The 18384-nt window shown below is 40.5% G+C and overlaps 1 protein-coding gene across 1 annotated transcript; it reads left to right on the forward strand.

Annotated features, from left to right (window-relative positions):
- Positions 1-11112: 11112 nt before the first annotated feature.
- On the forward strand, positions 11113-17296 carry LOC138369755 (uncharacterized). The gene is made up of 5 exons (XM_069333197.1): positions 11113-11219; positions 14266-14372; positions 15498-15657; positions 16517-16623; positions 17076-17296. The coding sequence occupies exons 2-5, from the start codon at positions 14328-14330 to the stop codon at positions 17190-17192; spliced, it is 429 nt and encodes a 142-aa protein (XP_069189298.1). The 5' UTR covers positions 11113-11219; positions 14266-14327; the 3' UTR covers positions 17193-17296.
- Positions 17297-18384: the final 1088 nt, after the last annotated feature.

Consider the following 18384-nt stretch of genomic DNA (forward strand, 5'->3'; position numbering starts at 1 on the left):
GCCGGGAAAATCCAAATTACGCTCAAGGAGCTCTAAGTTATGCCCGGGGAGCTCTAAGTTACGCCCGTGGAGCTCTAAGTTACCCCTGGGAGCTCTAAGTTAACCCCGGGTAGCTCTTAGTTACAGCCGGGAAGATCTAAATTACGCACGAGGAGCTCTAAGTTCCGACCAGGGAACTGTTAGTTACGGCCGGGAAGATCTTAGTTACCCACGGGGAGTTCTAAGTTACGCCCGAGGAGCTCTATGTTACGCCTGGGAGCTCTAAGTTACCCTCAGGGAGCTCTAAGTAACCTCCAGGGGGCTCTACGTTACGCCAGGGGAGCTCTGAATTATGCGCGGGGAGCTCTAAGTTACCTACGGGAGCTCTAAGATACCCCATGTGCTCTAAGTTAACACCGGGAGCTCTCTGTTACACCCGGGAGCTCAAAGTTACCCCTGGGAAGCTCTAGGTTACCCCCAGGGGCTCTAAGTAGACGCCCGGAGAGCTCTAAGTTTCGCCCGGGGAGCTCTAAGTAACGCCCGGGGCGCTCTAAGTTACACCCCCTATGGAGCACAAAGTTACCCACGGGGTGCTCTAAGTTACCTCCTGGGGGAGCACCAAGTTTACCCCGTGGAGCTCTCAGTTACCCCCCTCCCTCGTGGAGCTCTACGTTACGCCCGGGGAGGTCTAAGTTACCCCTAGGGAGCGCTAAGTTACGCCCAGGGAGCTCTAAGTTACCCCCCGGGAGCTCTAAGATACCCACATGGCGCTCCAATTTACCCCCTTCCAGAGAGCTCTAAGTTACCCACGGGAGCTCTAAGTTACCCCCGGGAAGCTCTAAGTTACCCCTTCCCCCCGGGGAGCTCTAAGTTACCCCTTCCCCCCGGGGAGCTCTAAGTTAACTACGGGAGCTCTAAGTTACCCCCGGGAGCTCTAAGTTTCGCCCAGGGAGCTCTAAGTTACTCACAAATGCTCTAAGTTATGCCCGGGGAAATCTAAGTTATGCCCTGGGAGCTCTAAGTTACCACCGAGGAGCTCTAAGTTACCCCCAGGGAGGTCTAAATTACCCCCCGGAGCTATAAGTTACGCTCGGGGAACTCTATGTTATGCCTGGGGAGCTCTAAGTTACGCCCGGAGAGCTCTATGTTACGCCCGGGGAGCTCTAAGTTACTCCCAGGGAGCTCTAAGTTACCCCCGGGAGCTCTAAGGTACGCTTGGGGAGCTCTAAGTTACGCCTGGGAGCTCTAGGTTTCGCCCAGGGATCTCTAGGTTACGCCCTGGAGTTCTAAGTTACCCCCCGGGGAGCTCTAAGTTACCTACAGGGCGCTCAAAGTTACCCCCCCAAGGGAGCTCTAAGTTACCCCCGGGGAGATCTAAGTTATGCCCGGGATCTCTAAGTTTCGCACGGGGAGCTCTAAGTTTCGCCCAGGGAGCTCTAAGTTTCCCCTCTGCAGAGCTCAAAGTTACCTCTTGGGAGCACTAAGTTAACTCCGGGGAGCTCTAAGTTGCCCAAGGGGAGCTCTAAGTTATGTCCGGGGAGCTTTATGTTACCCCAAGGGAGCTCTAAGTTACGCCCGGGGGCTCTAAGTTACGCCCTGGAGCGCTACGTTTCCCTCTGGGCAATCTCTGAGTTACGCTCAGGGAGCTCTAAGTTACACCCGGGAGCTCTCAGGTACCCCCAGGGGTCTCTAAGTTACGCCCAGGGAGCTCTAAGTTATGCCTGGGGAGCTCTAAGTTTCGTCCGGGGAGCTCTAAGTTACGCCCGGGGAGCTCCAATTTACCCACGGGGCGCTCTAAGTTACCTCCTGGGGAGCACCAAGTACACCCCGGGAGCACTAAATTAACCCCGGGGAGCTCCAAGTTACGGCCAGGATGATCTAAGTTACTCACGGGAGCCCAAAGTTACCCCCGGGTAGCTCTAAGTTACTCCCAGGGAACTCTAAGTTACCCCCCGGGAGCTCTAAGTTTCCCACGTTCGCTCTAATTTACCCCTTTGGGGAGCACTTAGTTAACCTGAGGGAGCTCCAGGTTACGGCTGGGAAGATCCAAGTTTCCCACAGGGAGCTCTAAGTTACATTCGAGGAACTCTAAGTTACCCCTGGAGAGCTCTAAATTACGCCCGGAGAGCTCTAAGTTACGCCCAGGAAACTCTAAGTTACCCCCCGGGGATCTCTAAGTTACCCATGTGGCGTTCAAAGTTACCCCCCCCCCCAGGGAGCTCTAAGTTATCCCCGGGGAGCTCTAAGTTACGCCCGGGGAGCTCTAAGTTACGCCCGGGGACCTCTAACTTACGCTCCCCGGGGAGCTCTCAGTTACCCACGGGGCGCTCTAAGTTACCCCCTTGGGGAGCACTAAGTTTACCCCTGGGTGTTCAAAGTTACGGCCAGGAAGATCTAACCTACCCACAGGAGCTCTAAGTTACCCCCGGTGAGCTCTAAGTTAGGCCCGAGGAGCTCTAAGTTACGCCCAGGGAGCTCTAAGTTAGCCTCCCCCCGGGGAGCTCTAAGTTCCCCACGGGGCGCTCTAAGTTACACCCTTGGGGAGCACCTAGTTAACCAAAGGGAGCTCTAGGTTACGCCCGGGGAGCTCTAAGTTACCCCCGGGAGCTCTAAGTTACGCCTGGGGAGCTTTAAGTTACGCCCTGGGAGCTCTAAGTTACGCCCTGGGAGCTCTAAGTTCCCCCGGGGAGCTCTAAGTTACCCCCAGAAGGTCTAAGTTAGCCCCCCCGGAGCTGTAAGTTACCCACCGGGAGCTCAAAGTTACACTCTGGGAGCTCTAAGTTACGCCCCGGGAGCTCTAAGTTACGCCCGGGGAGCTCCAACTTACCCCCGGGAGCTCTAAGTTACCCCCGGGGAGCTCTAAGTTACCCCCCTCTCGGAGCTCTAAGTTACACCCAGGGAGCTCTAAGTTACGCCCGGGGAGCTCATAAGTTACCCCACAGGGAGCTCAAAGTTACCCCTGGGGAGCTCTAAGTTGCCCACAGGGAGCTCTAAGTTACCCCCTGGGCAGCTCTAATTTAACCCCGGAGAGCTCTAAGTTCCGCTTGGAGAGCTCTAAGTTACGGCCGTGAAGATCTAGGTTACCCACAGATTGATGATTGATAAAGATTAAGCCACCCAAGAGGTGGCACGGGCATGAATAGCCCGTAAGTGGTACAATTTTTTTTTCTCAGTATTCTTAGGTTGCATTTAACCATCAAGCTGTTATCGCGGGGGAGGATACTGCTTCACAGTCTTTATGAGGGTGTCCAGCTGCTGGACACCTTTGTTGACCAGGAGAGTGGCTGTGTTGATGGCTTCAGGGTGGCCACTGCATGATTCAGGAACTCTTAAAGCTCTTCTAAGATCATTGGTTGCTTCACATTCCAGAAGATAGTGAAGTAATGGCTTTTCTGTGACAGTTTGGCAGAAGATGCACTCTCTCTGTCGGGGTTCACCAATCTCCCAGTTGCATCTGTAACCTAGACGTAGTCTATATAGCCTAACTGCTATTTCCCTGTGGATTCCTTTTGGGATATTTAACCTTTCTAATTTGGTTGCCTGAAGATACCATGTTGCAGATGGCGAACCTTCAGCTATTCTCTGGTGTAGGTCGGCTTTGTTGAGATGTGAGAGTTTTTTGGTGATGATGTTTTTTATGTTCTCTAGGCTGGGTTGAATTGTTTTATGTATCACTGGATGACGAGTTGCCAATTTAGCAATTTCATCAGATTTTTCATTTAATGGGATTCCAATATGGGATGGGATCCAGTTTAAAGTTATGTTGAGGCCTTTGCCTTTAGCGACTGCTCCAAGATACAAAATGGTGGTAATTATTTCCACATTATCTTTCCACTGTTTTTGTCCTAGTATTTGAAGTGCAGCTTTTGAGTCTGTGTGTATGATTGCATTTTGAGTGTTTTGTGCAATCACATATGCGAATGCCTGTTGTATGGCAAACAGCTCATTACCCACAGGGAGCTCTAAGTTACACCTGGGGAGCTCTAAGTTACCCCCAGGGAGGTATAAGTTACCCCCCCCCGGGAGCTCTAAGTTACTCCCGGGGAGCTGTAATTAAGTTACCCCCCAAGAGTGTTAAGTTAAACCATGGGGAGTTCTAATTTACCACCGGGGAGCTCTAAGTTACGCCCAGGGAGGTTTAAGTTACCCCTGGGGAGCTGTAAGTTACCCCCGGGGAGCTCTAAGTTACGCTCAGGGAGCTCTAAGTTACACCCTGGCAAGCTCTATGTTACTCCCAAGGGAGCTCTAAGTTACCCACGGGGCACTCTATGTTACGCCCGGGGAGCTCTAAGTTATCCTCCCCCCTCCGAGGAGCTCTGGATTACTCCCAGAGAGCGCTAAGTTAACCCTGGAGAGCTCTAAGTTACGCCCGGGGAGCTCTAACTTTCCCCCCGGGAGCTCCAATTTACCCACAGGGCGCTCAAAGTTACCCCCAAGGGAGCTCTAAGTTACCCCAGGGGAGCTCTAAGTTATGCCCGGGGAGCTGTAAGTTTCGCCTGGGGAGCTGTAAGTTTTCCCCCGTGGAGCTCTAAGTTACCCACGGGGCGCTCTAAGTCACCTCCAGGGGAGAACTAAGTTAACCCCAGGGAGTTCTAAGTTGCCCACGGGGTGCTCTAAGTTACGCCCGTGGAGCTCTAAGTTATGCCCGGGGAGCTCTAAGTTACGTCCGTGGAGCTCTAAGTTACCCCCGGGAGCTCTAAGTTAACCCCGGGTAGCTCTTAGTTACAGCCGGGAAGATCTAAATTACGCACGTGGAGCTCTAAGTTCCGACCAGGGACCTGTAAGTTACGGCCGGGAAGATCTTAGTTACCCACGGGGAGCTCTAAGTTACGCCCGAGGAGCTCTAAGTTACGCCTGAGAGCTCAAAGTTACCCTCAGGGAGCTCTAAGTAACCCCCAGGGGACTCTAAGTTACGCCAGGGGAGCTCTGGGTTATGCGCGGGGAGCTCTATGTTACCCACGGGAGCTCTAAGTTTCACCCGGGGAGCTCCCTCTGCGTAACTTAGAGCTCTCCGGGCGTAACTTAGAGCCCCCTGGGGGTAGCTTAGAGCTCCCCAGGGGTAACTTTGAGCTCCCGGGTGTAACATAGAGCTCCCCGGGTGAAACTTAGAGCTCCCCGGGCGTAACTTAGAGCCCCTGGGCGTAACTTAGAGCTCCCCGGGCGTAACGTAGAGCTCCACGGTTTATCCCGTGGAGCTCTCAGTTACCCCCCTCACTCGTGGAGCTCTAAGTTACCCCGGGGTGATCTAAATTACCCCAAGGGAGCGCTAAGTTACGCCCGGGGAGCTCTAAGTTACACCCGGGAGCTCTAAGTTACCCCCCGGGAGCTCTAAGTTACCCACATGGCGCTCAAAGTTACCCCGTCCCCGGGAGCTCTAAGTTACCCTCGAGGAGCTTTAAGTTACGCCCGGGGAGCTCTAAGTTACGCCCGGGGAGCTCTACGTTACCCCTTCCCCCCGGGGAGCTCTAAGTTACCCACGGGGCACACTAAGTTACCCCCTAAGGGAGCACTAAGTTAACCTCGGGGAGCTCCAAGTTACGTCCAGGAAGATCCCAGCAAACACAAATCATCTACACAACGTTCGCCTATCTCTTCCCATAGGTGTGGGAATGATTTGCATTGAGAATGGTGCAGGAGAGCCTTTGAGAAACTTTTACTCAAAAAATCCAAACACAAAGGTTTAATTATAAATTGTTTTTCTACAATTATTTTCTTCCAAATGTAAAACAAATAGTTTTTACATGTTTAAATATAAAATTTATGGTGTTTTTTTGTAAAATTCATTAATAAATTGTGAATGATATATATTGGCTGAGTGAAACCTTTATAATCCATTTAGTTATAATTTGAACAGAAAAAAGTATTTTTCCAAATTTTCTAAAAATTGCTCTTTTTAACACAATTTGACTCCTTATACATTCCACTAAACACTATATCATGTTTAAATATATAATTTATGTATTATTCTCTAAAATAATTTATATAAATTATATAAGTTGTTGGAAAGTGGTGTTAAGGATTCTGAAAACATTTTGTTGTGTTAATATGTTCTTATTAACTATGTCTCAAGTTCACAGTTTATCAAACAAGAATATTAACATTCGTCAACTCTTAAAATCTTATATGTTATCTTGCTGGTGCAAAAAAGGGTGAATCTTTAGGAACAGCTATAGTATCTATATATCACAAATGGTGTTTTCCCTAACTCAAACAATGTAGGGTTTATTATTCTACACATATTTCTAATGACTCTTAGATGTTTACATTCTCTGAAGTATAATTGTGAAGGCTGTGTCCATCACTCTCAACACAGATTCTTAAACTCGTCTCTGCAGGTTCAACTATATAATTAGTTTCCATTTTGAATTTCCATGGATATTTGTATCCAAAATGAAACCAATGTGGTTTCCTTCAGCGCCTTCAGCCAGCACATTTGCTCATTCATTTCCACAGATTCCAACAAGGTAGGGGATTTACAGAAATTTGTATATTCATATTGTTATATATTAAAAATATGAATGCAGTTCAATATGATAAGACAAATACATGAGTTTATGATAAATTCGTTTTCTGTGATATACCATTGATATGCTCTTTTTTTCTTTAAACGGCAGACTAAACTAAAGTGCTCACATCAACAGATTTGATGTATTTATTTATTTATTTATTTATTTATGCATATACAAGAATGTACATAAGGAATGTGAGGATACAATTATGGTAATTACAGTCTTGTAAAGCCACTAGCACGCGCAGCGTTTCGGGCAGGTCCTTAATCTAAGAAAATTTTAAGGAGGTAAATACTTGCAAAATTTATAGACAAAAAAATGATAACAGATTACATGGAATGAAAAAAAAAAAAAAAGATGAGAGAAAATTATAGGTACAGTATATTAAAGCACATAGGTAGCTATGATTGATTGCAATGACAGCTTAAAATGGTAGTTGACAACAAATTGGTAGGCACAATACAGCAGAAACAATATAAGATTGATTGCAATGACAGCTTGAATGGTAGTTGACAAAAATTGGTAGTCACAATACAGCATATGGCTAGCACATAAAAGAAGACAGCAATGAACACAATGATAAGGTTGTTTGATATTACATAAAAATTAGGAGATTGGGTACCACTAGGTACAGAGCAAATTAAAGCTCAGTGTAGGAAACTAAATAGATGAAGTTAGGTACTTTTTGGTTTTGCTTTTAAATAAGGCAAAAGTTTTACAGTTTTTCAATTCACTAGGGAGTGAGTTCCATAGACTAGGTCCCTTAATTTGCATAGAGTGTTTACACAGATTAAGTTTGACCCTGGGGATATCAAAGAGATATTTATTTCTGGTGTGGTGATAATGGGTCCTATTACATCTGTCCAGGGAGAGTGTATAAATGGTCAACGCTCAACAGAGTTAGTATAAATGTATTAGTATAAATCTTACTTGTCTCATTGTTAATTCACATTCAATGTCAACTTGTGGTTTTGATGTGGCACGTTTGGCCAAGACACCCCACCCCATTATGCACCCCATACCCATCTTGTGGGCGGTTGTGGAAAGGGTTACAGAGGCACATAATGGGCTCAGGGACTGAACCCCACAATTCATTTAGCTAAGCAAGTTACAATCTAGATGAGCTAGTTACAAAATTCAATATAAGTCATCACATCAACAATGGGTTCGAGATCGACCTCAAGTACAGGTTCTAAATTAAGCAACTGACATATGTGGAGAGCTAGTATCAAAATTTATATGTTTGTCCTGCACACCGTCCCCCATCCAGTGGGCAGTGGTGGATAGGTTACAATCACTTAGTTGTTATCTACAGTTAGCAAACTGGGGATATTTGGCTAAAATTTCTGGTAGCAGATCATTTTGAATGAAATATTGACACATCGCTGGAACATTGGTTATAGAATTGTCTCTAAATTCATGTATCTTTTCGCACTCCATCACATAGTGACGGAGGGTGTGCGAATAATTTTGTTGACACAGTTTACATTTGGTCAGGTCTACATCAGCAGATAATGAGAATTCCCAGAGATACTTGTAACCGAGTCTAAGCCGAGCAGTAGTAACATCTAGAAGTCTGCTGATTTTATTGGATGATCCATAGATGTGTGGCTCCTCTTGTATGATATGTATGATAGATGGAATTACTAGTTCCAGTTTCTAGGCAGGCGATGAGTACTCACAATAACCTTAATTAAGCGTCAAAACAAAAATGTGTATACTCTTTTTACTCTCCTGACCTTAGTTCTCGAGCTATGTATTTCATTTTGGTACCAACGTGTTCGCAATAACATTCTCTAGAAGAAAATCAGCAAAAACGGTCACCAAAAGTTATATGAATACCAGCACCCAATAAATACCTACGTAGATGACTCGCCGTGAGTGCCCAAGAGCAACAAAATGTTTTTACTCTTGGGATTGTTATCACTTCCACACTTGTCCTACAGCGTTAATTTTGGTATCAATGTACTCGCAATGAAATTCCCAACACGGTGATATGAATATAAACGTAGAATAATGGTCGCTGCCCACCCGCAAGAGTGTGGGAAGTGGCGGAACTGTTACCCAGTATTGGTGACAAGACGACACATGGGCGATACAGTGCTTTGAAAGTTTATAATTATATCACTGTCCTGACATTATTATTGTATGTACGTCATTCATTTTTGTGCCAATGTTTTCGCAATAGAATGTTCTATGAGCCCGTAGGTAAAAAAGAGCAACAAAGCGTAAGATAGAATAGCACCATATATAAAACAACGCTGGTACATATCAGTGAGCGTCAAACACACACGAAATGTGTGTGTTTGATGGTGGTCAAACGATGTTTGATGTGTTTGATCAGGTGATGTCCTGATCCGCATAATTAAAGTATGAATTATGTTGAGAAAAAATAAGAAAAAAGGGAAAAAACAGGGGTGGGAGAAACATGACAGAAAAAGAGTAAAAATACAATTTGGTCAACAAAACAGCATTGTTTAAAATAAAAGATATGGATTGACATTTTGGGGGTTAGGTTGGTAGGTTACATTGAGTTAATTAGGTAGTACTTAGTGTTTATCTGTTATAGATAGGAGCTGCCTGGTATGGGCCAATAGGCCTTCTGCAGTTACCTTTGTTTTTATGTTTTTGCCCTGTAACCTAAATGGTTAGAGAGGCACATATATGGGCTTAGGGACTGAACCCCACACTACATTTAGCTAAGCTGGTTACAATCTTGATGATATAGTTACAAAATTCTGTATAAGTCGTCACATTATCAATGGGTTCGAGATCAACCACAATTTCCTGAATAGATATAACAAAGGGGATATTAATAGGGTATTAAAATTGTCAACACAAGATAGAACACGAAACAATGGGTATAAATTGGATAAGTTTAGATTTAGGAAAGACTTGGGTAAATACAGGGTCAGTAACAGGGTTGTTGATTTGTGGAATTTTTCTTAACTTATAAATTTATCTTTATTTATCTTAAACTGGTTGGGAGAGGTACAGTTTTTAACATAATTGGGAAGGTCATTCCACATTCGAGGTCTCTTGATTTGTAAAGCATTTCTAGTTTGACTAAGTCGTACTCTTGGAATATCAAATAGGTATTTGTTTCTGGTGTGGTGCTCATGGGATCTGTTACAACCTTCTAGGAAGCTTTTAAGGTCAGGATTGACATTACAGTGCAGCGTTTTATATATATAAAATACACATGAGAGTATGTGCAGGGACTTAATATCTAACATATTCAGAGATTTGAGTAAGGGGTCCATATATACTGCCCGGTTGCCTGAAATGCTATAGGCCTACTATAGTGGCTTTAGGTATTGTATGCACTAGCTCTATCTATAAATCCAACATTATGTTTGTAAATCAACTATGTATGTACTTTCCTGAATAAAATTGACTTTACTGTACACTTATATTCTCTGTGGATTTGTTACCCCTATCGTTTGGGAGAAAAAAAATGACTAATACGTTCGGCGAATGACTTTGACTTCAACTTCACTTTGACTTCGTTCATGTCATCGTATTTTCCGTAATATATAAAGGTTATGACAATGCAATTATATTATTGTGTGCAAATAAGTTTGAAATTTCATGTACCCTAAAAATATTAAAATAAAGAATAAGAATAATTAAATAATTGTTGTAGTAAATTGTCACACGTTCATCATACGCAAACGAACACACAGTTTGGAGCGTCAGTACAAGACCGCCGCCATTTTAAAACACGGCTTCGAATGTAAGTAATGTTTTTCTCGTACTAACACTGTGTTATACAATAGATTTGGTCTTGAATTCACAAATTTAGTTGTTACATCTGACAGAGTATGTTAGACGGTGTAATGCTGGTCCATGTTAACGTATTTGTGGGCTTGGTTGGTTTAAATGTGGAGGCGAGGCCTGGCAGTGCTGGTGTATGTGGAGGCGAGGCGAGGCCTGGCAGTGCTGGTGTATGTGGAGGCGAGGCCTGGCTGTGCTGGTGAGTATGTGGAGGCGAGGCCTGGCAGTGCTGGTGTATGTGGAGGCGAGGCCTGGCAGTGCTAGTGTATGTGGAGGCGAGGCCTGGCTGTGCTAGTGTGTATGTGGAGGCGAGGCCTGGCTGTGCTAGTGTGTATGTGGAGGCGAGGCCTGGCAGTGCTGGTGTATGTGGAGGCGAGGCCTGGCTGTGCTAGTGTGTATGTGGAGGCGAGGCATGTACAACACTCCCCAATAGGAAGAAAACCCACTGGGTTCTAGGCTAGGTTAGGCTTATCTGTAATAATTGAATTAAGCCTAGCAAAGCCTAGAACCTAGTTCAGTAATTTAAAAAATGTTGTAACTTGAAAAATGCCATTCAATACATTACACAATTTAAATATTTTCAGGCAATCAACACAACCCTCATGTTGGCTAACCCTCTCTCATGTTGGTCAATAATTTAATTATTTTTTTATGGAGTAATCTTTGCTGTTGAAATGTAGTCTTTTTGAGACTACATTTCAAATGTAGTGTGTGTGGAGGCGTGTATGTTAGGTATTACCTAATATACACGGTGTAATATATCTATCTGTGTGAAATAGATTAAATCCATTTATTTGATATTCAGCTAATAGTTCTGTATTTTCTACATTCATCCATGTTTTGGTAAGTGCAATAATATGTATTGTTTCATTGCAGATTAGAGATTCAAGATAGTTCTAGATTTCCGAAGTACTGAAACGCGCGCCATACAGGCTTGGTGGATCTAGGTGCAAGGTAAAATTATTTACATTTACTTGTTTTGTATTTATGTTTTGTATTTATATGCATATATGCATTTATATGCATTATTCTATAGAATAATAGATCTCGTAATAATTTTGCAAAAATAGTGGCATTTACTATTTTTAAAAGATTATTAAAAAATTTACTGATATGGTGCATTCGGAAGGGCGAAGAGGGAGAACGGCCTGTTGACATAGCTCGGGTGCAGGGGGGGGGGGTTGTGTAAAAGCCTGGTTTGTGCCTCGGAGAGGCTATGGGATCCAGTAAGTTCAGTAGAACTTCGGTTTCAACCCTTTTACCCTGTTGTAGCTCAGTCGATTAAGGCAGTGTCTGGGATGCTCCCGGACGCAGGTTCGAATCCTCGTCACGGCCCTTGTGGATTTGTTCATTTGATGCATCACGTTATTGTGATCTGTGTGTGTAATTCTTCACTTGCTACAGCAACAGGAATGTGTGTGTATGTATTTGTGTTGTTGAATATGACCGAAAGTGTAAGATTAATGATTCTAACACAAATCGTCTGAATATTTGTTTTTCTTCACTGTCGAGAGTAGTTAAAAAAATTTACTCGAGTTTATTTTCACACTTTATTTATGGTCCTTAAGTCCCTCTCCTTAATGCTGCTGCTGTTTCTCGCATCTTTGCATCGCTTGTATGTTTGGGGGTTTGGCCTCTTGCTATATATTGATTCCATTTGTGTGTGTTTGGGTCTCAGGTCCTCTCGCAATTTCTGTTGAACAAACCCCTTTTCCTAGTTCTGCATCTCTCCTTTGGTACAAATTTTGTTGTGCTTTTATCATATATTTCACAAAACTTGACATACATTTAATTTACTTCATGTCCTATCAGCAAGTGTTTGTCAAATTCTTTAAGGAAAGTTTATCATCCTGATTGCAGATCTCTAGCGATATTATGTCAACTTCTTGTGGATTCGCAATCATTATTTAATTTACCTTTAGGTGTTCTTTCACCAGCACAGCAACACTGTACCTCTCCCAACCAGTTTAAGATAAAAACTAAGTACTAACTAATTAACTCAATGTAACCTACCTTACCCCCAAAATGACAACCCATGTCTTCTATTTTAAACAATGCTGTTTTGTTGACCAAATTGTATTTTTGTTTTTTTCTGCAATGTTTCCCCCCCCCCACCACTCTACCACCACATTGAGTTTAGTAGCTCTGTGCACGTCAGGTGCTGTTTAATATACAGACCTACTCCTCCATTTGACCTAGTTTCTCTATCACATCTATATCACTTTGTGCTTTAGCCCTGGTGGAGCTTGGTCCACCAGGCTGTTGTTTGGAGTGGCCCGCAGATCCACATACAGTCTGCATATGATATACAGTCTGTTGATCAATTAAACTACAGTAGTTAGTTTTTATCATCCGAATGCACCAATATGTGTTCATTCTTCCCAGATGAAGGAACTAGGTAATATTCATCATCTGAATGCACCATCTGATGCTTTAACACACTCATGATACACGAGAGGTTTAAAAAACTTTTAAAACTTTTAAAACTTTTTGACCTATGTATTTAAAAGCAATTCTAAAGTTAAAAAGTGTAGCATAGGCCCCTCGCAGAATGTTCTTAATATGATCCTCAGGTTATAGTTTTCTATCTAAAACCACCCCTAGATCTCTTTCTTGATCAGAATTCTTTATAGATCTCAGTGGCTCGATCATAGAAACTGCTCTAAATCCTTGTTGGCCTGGATTGTGGAGGTCATTGGTCTCTATAAAACTAGTAATCTGACTCCTGATCACTCTCAAATAATTTTATTATGTGGGATGTTAGTGCAACTGGTCTATAATTCTTTGCCAATGCTTGTGTTGTGTTGTGTTGTTTTGGTAGTGATGTGCAATGTGTTGTTTTGGTAGTGATTCGTCCAGTTCTGGTAGTAGTGCGGTTGTTGTGTAGTGTAGTACTTGTGTGCTTGTTAATGACTTGTATTCCAGTCTTGTGGGTATCTCCTTTCCCCTACGGGCCAACTGCTTTGTTCTTACCTAGCATTTTGCTTTGTTTGGGTATGAATGTTTGTGTGCCGTATATTTTGCAAAATTTGCCATATATCTCATTATTTACTCCTCTGCCTAGCAACAAGTCTGTCTAATTATACTCATTAACTGTTTTTCAAAGTTCCCCATAGTGTCCTTTATTGAAATCGAGTTCATGAACCGTTTCAATGTTCTTATTTTCTTCTAGATTATATCTTAAAGTATATTTAAATGTTATTGTTATTATTGTTATTAAATGTTATTGTGACATTGCATTGCAATTGAGCTATGTTGTTTACCATACCGTTCATTTCGTGAGTATAAGTATAGATGCCACACTTGTGACAGGTAAAACCATGCCTTTTTTGAAAAACAGCACCGTCTGTTGCACGTAAGAGCAACCCACACTATATTATGTTGCGATATTATTTCAATATTTCCGATTGTATTGATAATTTGAATTTTCATAGATTTCAATTTATTTTCATTTCGATTTAATAATTTTGTGTGACATTGCATTGAAATTGAGCTGTGTTGTTTACCATACTGTTCATTTCATGAGTATAGTTTATTTTTTTATTTTTTTCATTTCATTTTTTTAGCTGTTCTTATTTTTCAGTGATGGGAATATCAGATCATTTGATGTTCCCAATTTTCTGATGGAAGCATCAGACCATTATAGAATGCATCGGATGAGGTAGTTTGGAATGGTGGGGAGGACGAGAGGGGGGTATGGTGGGGAAGACGAGGGGACAGAGGAGAGGGTAATGGTGGGGAGGACGAGGGGACTGGGGAGTTGGGGATGGTGGGGACAGGGGAATGCTGGGGAGGACAAAGGGACAGGTGAATGGGAGATGGTGGGGGAGGAAGAGGGACAGGGGAGGGGAAAATGGTAAGGAGGACGATGGGACAGGGAAGTGGGAATAGTGGGGATGATGTGGGGACAGGGAAGTGGGAAGGACGAGAGGACTGTGGAATGGGGAATAGCAAAGTGAATTATAATTATATATATTAATTAATTCTTATAAATTTCCAGAAGCCTGTATCAACACCCACACTAATGCAACTGAAAGAGATGTTGAGACAAGTATTGCTGATATGTTGAAGAACGCCCCAAACAAACTCGGTGGAAACAGATACAAGGTAAAGTTTGCCAATTTGCTGTAGTCTAATTCAATTTCTTTTTAGTAATCTTCGAGAACATTTATGCTATGAATAAGATAAAATAATGTAACTGATTTTGATTTATTTACTATTTATTATTTATTTACCGTTATTAGTATAATAGATCTCGTAATAATTTTGCAAAAATAATGGCATTTACTATTTTAAAAAGCTCGGGTGCAGGGGGGGGGGTTATGTAAAAGCCTGGTTTGTGCCTCTGAGAGGCTATGGGATCCAGTAAGATCGTCCTTCCTTTCCTCCCTAGAATCTGGATGTAGCAGGTGCTCAATTGTCAAAAGTGAAAAATTGGTTTTGTCTTCCGAATGCACCATTTCTGTAAATTTGCTAATAATCTTTTAAAAATAGTAAATGCCATTATTTTTGCAAAATTATTACGAGATCTATTATACTAATAACGGTTTGATAAAATACAGTAGACTGCCTACTGGTTTTACCTGTAATAAGGTTTGATACAGATGATTATGATTATGGTTTTGGCCTCCACCACCCTCTCACCTAACTTGTTCCAACCATGTCTACCACGGTTTTGTCTTCCGAATGCACCATTTCTGTAAATTTGCTAATAATCTTTTAAAAATAGTAAATGCCATTATTTTTGCAAAATTCCTGAATATTGTCAAAATGACGGAAACCCATATGTCAAAAACACATGGAGATATACCAATCCTGGAAGACATTCTTCCATCCCCACTTGAAACTGTTGAGCAGGTGGAAAGTCTGTCACATGAGCTAAAAGTTAACAGTGAATATAAAAAGAGTATGGTAAGTGTTGCTTAATTCTTTTAGCCTGAGTATGGTAAGTGTTGCTGAATTTTTTTAGCCTTGTACATATGTCTTTTGATTAGTTTTTTTGCAGATGAAGGAAGGTGGGGTGGCACATAATTGATTGTTCAGTGTTATGTTTAAGGTACAAATAAAACAAAAGCAAAAGTTACTCAAATTCGTTGATTTTTGTAATAGTTAAGAAGGAAAATATTTTAATGCTATTTATTTAATACAGTTGGAAATTAGAAAATCTAATGTTGAGATTGAAAGATATATATTATTCTCTATTACCTTACAGCTTATGCATTATTTTAACAGGTCCAGACGCTGTCTCAAATGGGCGGTGCAAGCTGTGGAGACACAGTGAGACGAATGATGAGGAAGATAGGGACCTATGGGGTCTGGTCTCAGTATTCACTCGTTGGGCGCAAGAGGAAACGTGTCTTCAAAACCTTGGATATTTGTAATGTAATAATAAGTACGTAAATTTGACATTTTTTTGGATTATATATATGTCTGCATGTATTATGTATTATACTTGCATGCTTGTTAATGACTTGTATTCTAGTCTTGTGGGTATCTCCTTTCTCCTACGGGCCAAATGCTTTGTTCTTACCTAGCATTTTGCTTTGTTTGGGTATGAATGTTTGTGTACCTTCATTGTATATTTTGCAAAATTTGCCATATATCTCATTACTCCTCTGCCTAGCAACAAGTCTGTCTAATTATACTCAATAACTATTTTTCAAAGTTCCCCATAGTGTCCTTTATTGAAATAGAGTTCATGAACCGTTTCAATATCCTTATTTTCTTCTAGATTATATCTTAAAGTATATTTAAATGTTATTGTGACATTGCATTGCAATTGAGCTGCGTTGTTAACCATTCTGTTCATTTCATGAGTATATTTTATTTTCTATTTTTTCATATCATTTTTTTTATCTGTTTTTTATTTTTCAGTGATGGGAATATCAGATCATTTGATGTTCCCATCAGAAAATTGGGAAAGTCAGATCTTTTGATGTTCCCAATTTTCAGATGGAAGCATCAGACCATCATGGAATGCATGGGATGAGGTAGTTTAGAATGGTGGGGAGGACGACAGGGGGGATGGTGGGGAAGACGAGGGAACAGAGGAGAGGGTAATGGTGGGGAGGACGAGGGGACAGGGGAATGGAGAATGCTGGGGAGGACAAAGGGGACGAGGGGACGGAGGAAGACTGGAGAACAGGGGAACACCTAAATAAAAGCCAACAATGTTATTACTCTGTGGCTTCTTGTCTCCTGACAAAAAGAATTATAATTATATATATTAATTAATTCTTATAACTTTCCAGAAGCCTGTATCAACACCCACACTAATGCAACTGAAAGAGATGTTGAGACAAGTATTGCTGATATGTTGAAGAACGCCCCAAACAAACACGGTGGAAACAGATACAAGGTAAAGTTTGCCAATTTGCTGTAGTCTAATTCAATCTCTTTTTAGTAATCTTTGTGAACATTTATGCTATGAATAAGATAAAATAATGTAATTAATTTTGACTAAATATGTAGATATATTTAATTTTCTGAGCACTAATAATGAAAGAAAACCAAAATAAGAGGTGGCTACTATCTCTAATAATGGGCTGGAATAATACAGGATATAATAATATATATATATATATAAATATATATACATATATTTATATATATATATATTTATTTATATAAATATATATATGATATATATATTCTATTCTATTAGTCTATTCTATTCTATAGTTTTATATAGATTCTTGTTTTAGTTTTTTTCTATAATATGGAAAGGGTTTTTAATTAATAAATTAAATATTATATAATAAAATAATGTATTATTGAAAACAATTAGTAACAAACAATATTTCATTACAGGGTGGTGAAGCAAGAATACATGTGCATCACATAGCAGAGTCGGATATGACGAATAATGAAAACAGCGGAGAGCCTGGTGCATGGCATACCGCTGAATCTTCTCTAATGTCTATATAGAAGAATCTTTGTTTCTGTGTGTATATATGTATATATATCATTAATAATATATATATATATATATATATATATATATATATATATATATATATATATATATATATATATATATATATATATATATATATATAACCTATATATATATATATATTTATATATATATTTATATATATTTATATATGTCGTACCTAGTAGCCAGAACTCACTTCTCAGCCTACTATTCAAGGCCCGATTTGCCTAATAAGCCAAGTTTTCCTGAATTAATATATTTACTATAATTTTTTTCTTATGAAATGATAAAGCAACCCTTTTCTCTATGTATGAGGTCAATTTTTTTTATTGGAGTTAAAATTAACGTAGATATATGACTAAACCTAACCAACTCTACCTAACCTAACCTAACCTATATTTATAGGTAAGGTTAGGTTAGGTAGCCAAAAAAAGCTAGGTTAGGTTAGGTTAGGTAGGTTAGGTAGACGAAAAAACATAAATTCATGAAAACTTGGCTTATTAGGCAAATCGGGCCTTGAATAGTAGGCTGAGAAGTGCGTTCTGGCTATTAGGTACGACATATATATATTTATATATATATATATATATATATATTTATATATATATTTATATATATTTATATATATATTTATATATATATATATATTTATATATATATTTATATATATATATATTTATATATATATTTATATATATATATATATATATTTATATATATATTTATATATATATATTTATATATATATTTATATATATATATATATATATTTAGTATATTTTGGTAGCAGTCTTTCCTGAAGACATATTTTATTATATATGACCGAAAAAGTAAGATTAATAATTCTAACACGAATTTTCTCAATCTTTCGTACATTATGCTTCACTGTTGGAGGTAAATCAAAAATCACTTCTCCAAAATTCATTTTTATTTCTAGTCTGACGCGACACGGGCGCGTTTCGTAAAACTTATTACATTTTCAAAGACTTCACAAATACACAACTGATTAGAACTTGCGTTTCCCTGATTTTATATCTACATTTGAGTGAGGTGGGAAGGGTGATGTGGCATTACATTTGAGTAAGGTGGGAAGGATGATGTGGCATTAGAGGATATTAATAGGGTATTAAAAGTATCAACACAAGACAGAACACGAAACAATGGATATTGAATAGAAGTGTT

The sequence above is a fragment of the Procambarus clarkii genome, chromosome 29 (assembly GCF_040958095.1).
Source record: "Procambarus clarkii isolate CNS0578487 chromosome 29, FALCON_Pclarkii_2.0, whole genome shotgun sequence".
NCBI lineage: Eukaryota > Metazoa > Arthropoda > Malacostraca > Decapoda > Cambaridae > Procambarus > Procambarus clarkii.

Coding starts and splice junctions, on each gene's coding strand:
- LOC138369755 (XM_069333197.1), top strand. CDS start 14,328: ATGTTGAAGAACGCCCCAAACAAACTCGGTGGAAACAGATACAAG. Junction 14,373..15,497: donor TCGGTGGAAACAGATACAAG/GTAAAGTTTGCC, acceptor TTATTTTAACAG/GTCCAGACGCTGTCTCAAAT. Junction 16,624..17,075: donor ACGGTGGAAACAGATACAAG/GTAAAGTTTGCC, acceptor ATTTCATTACAG/GGTGGTGAAGCAAGAATACA.